Source organism: Sinocyclocheilus rhinocerous, unplaced genomic scaffold (assembly GCF_001515625.1).
Source record: "Sinocyclocheilus rhinocerous isolate Xijiao unplaced genomic scaffold, SAMN03320098_v1.1 scaffold827, whole genome shotgun sequence".
Lineage (NCBI taxonomy): Eukaryota > Metazoa > Chordata > Actinopteri > Cypriniformes > Cyprinidae > Sinocyclocheilus > Sinocyclocheilus rhinocerous.
Genome location: NW_015633173.1, coordinates 1,246,892 through 1,252,136, shown reverse-complemented (window position 1 = coordinate 1,252,136; position 5,245 = coordinate 1,246,892). Strand labels below are relative to the sequence as shown.

General features: G+C 35.6%; 1 protein-coding gene across 1 annotated transcript in view; it reads left to right on the top strand.

Annotated features, from left to right (window-relative positions):
• The window catches only part of LOC107743323 (mannosyl-oligosaccharide 1,2-alpha-mannosidase IA-like), a gene marked incomplete at its 5' end in the record, with an annotated part of 101,268 nt that overhangs the window by 85,603 nt on the left and 10,420 nt on the right, over window positions 1-5,245 (top strand). Inside the window, 2 exons of the mRNA XM_016556492.1 lie at window positions 810-925; window positions 3,823-4,042. Of these exons, the coding sequence (XP_016411978.1) occupies window positions 810-925; window positions 3,823-4,042 (336 nt within the window). The remainder of the gene's footprint in view (window positions 1-809; window positions 926-3,822; window positions 4,043-5,245) is intronic.

Genomic DNA, 5,245 nt, shown 5'->3' with positions numbered 1-5,245 from the left:
TCGACGCATTTCAGAAAGGCGGGGCATAGAGGAGAAACAATAATGTACAGTATGTGGAAAATAATGTGTTTTTTTAACCTTAAACCACATAAACACATTTCATTACACCAAATACACAAATAATGTTCTTTTTAGCAACATCATATGACTCCTTTAACTAAAATCTCATTTAAATAATTTGCTAGATTTTAACACTTTCTTTAGAAAATGTGAGTGGTGCTTACCCATACACACCTCTGTGATGTTAAGGTGTTCTTAGGTTGCTAGGCTGTTCTAAGTGGTTGCTAGGGAGCTTTTGGTGGTTGCAATGGTGCTCTGGGTGGTTACTATGGTGTTCTAAGTGCTTACAGTGGTGTTCTAGGTGGTTGTTAGGGTGTTCTTATTGGCCACTAAGGCATTTTAGTTGTTGCTAGGATATTCTAAGTGGTTGCTAGGGTATTCTAAGTGTTTGCTAGTATATACTAAGTGGTCACTAGGATGTTCCAGTGGTTGTTAGGGTGTTTTGGGTGGTTGCTAGGGTGTTCTTATTGGCCACTAGGATGTTACAGGTGGTTGCTAGGGTCATCTATTTTAACATGGGTAATGTACCTCCTTAATATCATCATTAAGCAATCTAATGGCCATTGTAAAATGCTGAGATGAGAGCGCTTCTCTATAGATCTCTTGTACTGCGTGTGTGTGTGTGTGCATGTTTATGCTTAATAATTTGTGTTATTCTGTTTAAAGCAGTCCCACAGCAGACTATTATGCTGGCACATGAATGAAGGAAGAGATTTTTCTCTCACTCTGCTGTTTTTGCTGTGTTGCAGATCACGTCTCAGTTGGAGGCTTGGGGGACAGTTTCTATGAGTACCTGCTGAAGGCCTGGCTCATGTCAGACAAAACTGACGAGGAGGGAAAGAAGCTTTACTATGATGCCCTGCAGGTAAAGACCAATGTTACAGAAAAAGATGAAGCCCAGAGAAATGTTACACTCTACTGGCCATTTGATCAAATGCTGACTAGACAAGAGCATCCTTGACATCCTTGTTTTTGGAGGATGCTTGCTATCTAAAGTTACTTGTGTCAGCAAAATAATGAGGATCCAGAGTACTTCAGTGTCTAATAGGAGCTCAGTACCAACACAGTCATGGTTCGAGTTGATACCAGGGTTGAGTGAAATACTGAATTTGAGAATTGGGTCCCTTTCAGTTCATGAATGTGAATTCTAAATTGAATTGGCCACGTCCCACAGGATGTGGAATTGGAATGACGGGAAGTGGAATTTACTGAATTGCAGTTCATGCAAAGATAAGACATACATTAGTCCAATAAAACAAAATTACATAATTTTGACTAGTTATGCCTATTTATTTCCTGAATTGTAGAATACCTTTTTTAGGTATACGTTTTTCTGTTTTTATTCTAAACTTAGACCAGTACTCCACTAAAAACAGTTAATACACAAATGAATTTTAATTTTCACACACATTATTTTCAGATATTTGTAGAGAATAAATTTTTAACCTCACAGCTTATTTATCATTCACAAATTAAATTTAACATAGACTAAAGTTTATTAACTAGAATAACGGAAGTGGTTGTTCTGTAGGTTTGTATGTTTTTCGCCCTCAGGTTTCAAGTGTCCAGTTTTTTCCAATGTGAATATTGTTGTATGTTTTTTGCCCTCAAGTTTCAAGTGTCCAGTTGTTCCTGTATTTATTTTGAAGATTTTTGCATTGCAAATTTTAGTCTGTTGTTCTTGAACTGAAAATTTGTCCTCTGCAGGTTTTGAGTTTGTGAGTTGGAATTTCGTCTTTATAGTGTCTGACTGTAGGAAAGTAAAGTGTGTGTGTGTGTGTGTGTGTGTAAGCTGCCATCAGCGCCGTCCGTGAGAGCTTTGGAAAGCTGGTGCAGACTGATTGTTACAGACCACAAACTCAATCCTCACTTTCATTAGAGAGGACCATCACAACCTGCCTAAGATAATGCTGTCCCTCTGGGTGCCTCCCTGGAGTCACTCGAACACACACACACACTTTGATCTCCAGGCCAATCATCCAGCTAAAGAAAAGTGCATTATGACGGTCACCTTCAGAGAACGGCCATTCTGTCCACCATTTTACCCAGGGATTCATTACCACTACAGAAAGCTCTTTTTCAGGCCTTTAACTCACTCTGTACCACCTGATTTCACCTAATTTATCTCACTAACCATGGATAGGCTGCTCAATCACCTCCTTCCATCCACACCTCTCAGCTGTAGCATTCGATTATTTGCACCGTTGGGAAACATAAGGACGTTACGGCAATGACTGTTGACGAATCGCGGCAGATTGAGTTCAGTTTGTTAGAGCAGCGCTAAATACAAAAGTTTAAATTTTTGTTGCAAACATTGTTGGGGAAGCTGCTTTACAAGCTACAAACTGGCATTCAGGCAGTTGATTTCTTATATTATTTCCAAGATTATGGTAAGCTTGAAAAAGTCTACCAATCATTAATGTCATTTGAAAAAAAAGATTTTACATTTTATAAATATTATTTAAATGATTTATAAATATTCATTATATATTCTACAATTATTTATATATAAATAATGTATATGTCTTGGTACTGTAGTTCTTTTAATTATTTAATTTGTTTTATTATTTAATATACTGCTGTAGTAATTATTACTGTATCTTTTCAGTTTTAATTTAGTTACAAAAATGATTTTTTTAATAGCTTTATTTTTAATTAACAATAACAGCACTGATTTGAATTTTTACTTACATTTTTACTTTCATTACTTTTTTAGTTATACAATTTATTTGTATGCAAAAACTTTGAGGTGAATCTGGACATTTTCACTAAAAAAAAAAAAAAACTGGATTCAGAGACATTTTTTCCATTTTTAAGGTTATAAGGCTTAAGTTTGCCAAACCCACCTTACAGTAGTGATGTATTTTTCCCTGTTCTGTTGCAGGAGAGTAGTTACTCCAGTAGCTGTGGTCTACTTTGGTTTCATGTATCATTCTGCACTCTTTTTCTTTTTGGATAATAAAATAATTCAAAAAAATAACTCAAATCAATATTTTTATGTCCATTGATATGTACATTGGCACAGTAGTAATACACAGGGTAATGCACTGTCTGTCATGATCGCAGTATAAACCCTTCAGAGTGATATAAGATCCAGAATCGAATGCTTGAATCAGAGAGCACATTCTAGGAGATGTTTGATTATTTACTCATCTTACTCTGTAATGCAGTTACACAAAACAAGCATCTATGCTGCTACTTGTTACCATAATCACTACATCAGTACATTATTGTATTCAAGATACTGAAAAAAGATATGCTAGTTCTGTTACTACTTTTAGTTTCTCCACAAAACTGGTGCCATATTTATGATGAAATAGAAGAACAAAGAGAGTGATGTAAGAAAAAAAGAGTGAGTCAAACGCTTTACTTATTTTCTTATTTTCCTTTGGTATCATGGTGATGAACATCTCCAGTTTTCCATTCAAATGCACAGAGGCCTTTTTCCAGACAGATAAGAATCTCATTTCCCATGTGTGCGACGCTTCTGTAAATACACAACGCTGGCACACAGCTGTGACCCTGATCTCTGCTATGATCTAACTTACTTCGGGCCGTGAACAGTTCGGATGACGCTTTTGAGAGAATGAAATCACTCTGAAGCCTTGAATTGTCTCTCTTTGTGTTAGGCAGACAAAACAAATGCAAACAAGGACAAAGTTCCTTTTAACCCACACAGTATGAATAACTACAGAGAGAAGAAATTGACATTAAAAACCATTTAAAGTGATCTCTTGTTTTCATTTTTTGTTCTGCGTGCAGGCGATTGAGAAGAATTTGATCCGTAAGTCAAGCGGAGGGTTGACGTATATCGCTGAATGGAAAGGTGGACTCCTGGAGCATAAGATGGGTCACCTGACCTGCTTCGCCGGTGGTATGATCGCTTTAGGGGCGGACGGAGCCCCCGATGATAAGACGGGTCACCAGATGGAACTGGCGGCTGAGATCGCCCGCACGTGTCACGAGTCTTACGCCCGGACAAGTGAGTGGGAGAACTGCTTTGAAAATGTTGAAAGAAAAATTTTAAACATTTCTAGCAATAAATAAACAAATGTAAAAATAAATTAATATATATACATTTTTAATCTGTGTGTTAATACATTTTCTAGTTATTGATCGCTTTAGGGGCGGACGGAGCCCCCGATGATAAGACGGGTCACCAGATGGAACTGGCGGCTGAGATCGCCCGCACGTGTCACGAGTCTTACACCCGAACAAGTGAGTGGGAGAACTGCTTTGAAAATGTTGAAACAAAAACGTTAAACATTTACAGCAAAAAAAAAAAAAAAGAAAAAGATGTAATGTTTTGTGGAAAGAAAAACGAGCCTATTTTTGTACCATTTTTATTTTCTATTTTTCACCCCTTGCCCACCAATTCAGATATATATTTGTATTATTGTGTAATTAAGTATTGTATTAAGTATTTCAGTTGAAAATTATATACTGATTTAATTTTTTTTAATGCAAATTGCTGTGCAACAGTAATGAAAATTACATTGAGAATGATGAGAATAACAAAAGTAAATCAAAAGCTCTTAAAGGTAACATAAAAATGATGCAGATATTTCGAGATGCATTATGGTAATGAAAACGAGATGTGTGTATTTATTTATTTACTAATGGATTTATTCACAAGTAAACAGCTTATTTTTATTCATTTATTCGTTTAACAGACACTTTTATGCAAAAAATAGTTACAAAACATTAGGAAAACAACAAGTGATTTATCATGAGGCAATAACACAATAAAATTCACATTTATTTACTTCTATAAACATTACAGTAGTGACATTTTTGTGGAAAAATTTGAAAAATGTGAAAGCAAAATAATGTATTTAAGTATTAAATATTAAAAATATTAAATTAATTATTAAATATTTGAATTATAGTTTTATACACTGTTTTTGCAGAACATTTTTGTGTTTGTCCAACATGCCTTAAATACAGAGAATGTGATGCATTTTTCCACATCTGTGCTGTTATGACATTTGTTGCTTTACTAGTCCAGTAGTTTGTTTTGCTGACTCTGTTCAGTGCTAGTATGATATAATAGTCTCTAGTGAGAATTATAAAGTGCTCACCCATAAGTGAACTATTCTATCTGTAATCGTCACATTGCCAATGTAGAGACTCCCTAAATCCATTGCTGTTAACCCTGAACACACACGCGTACACACACACACAC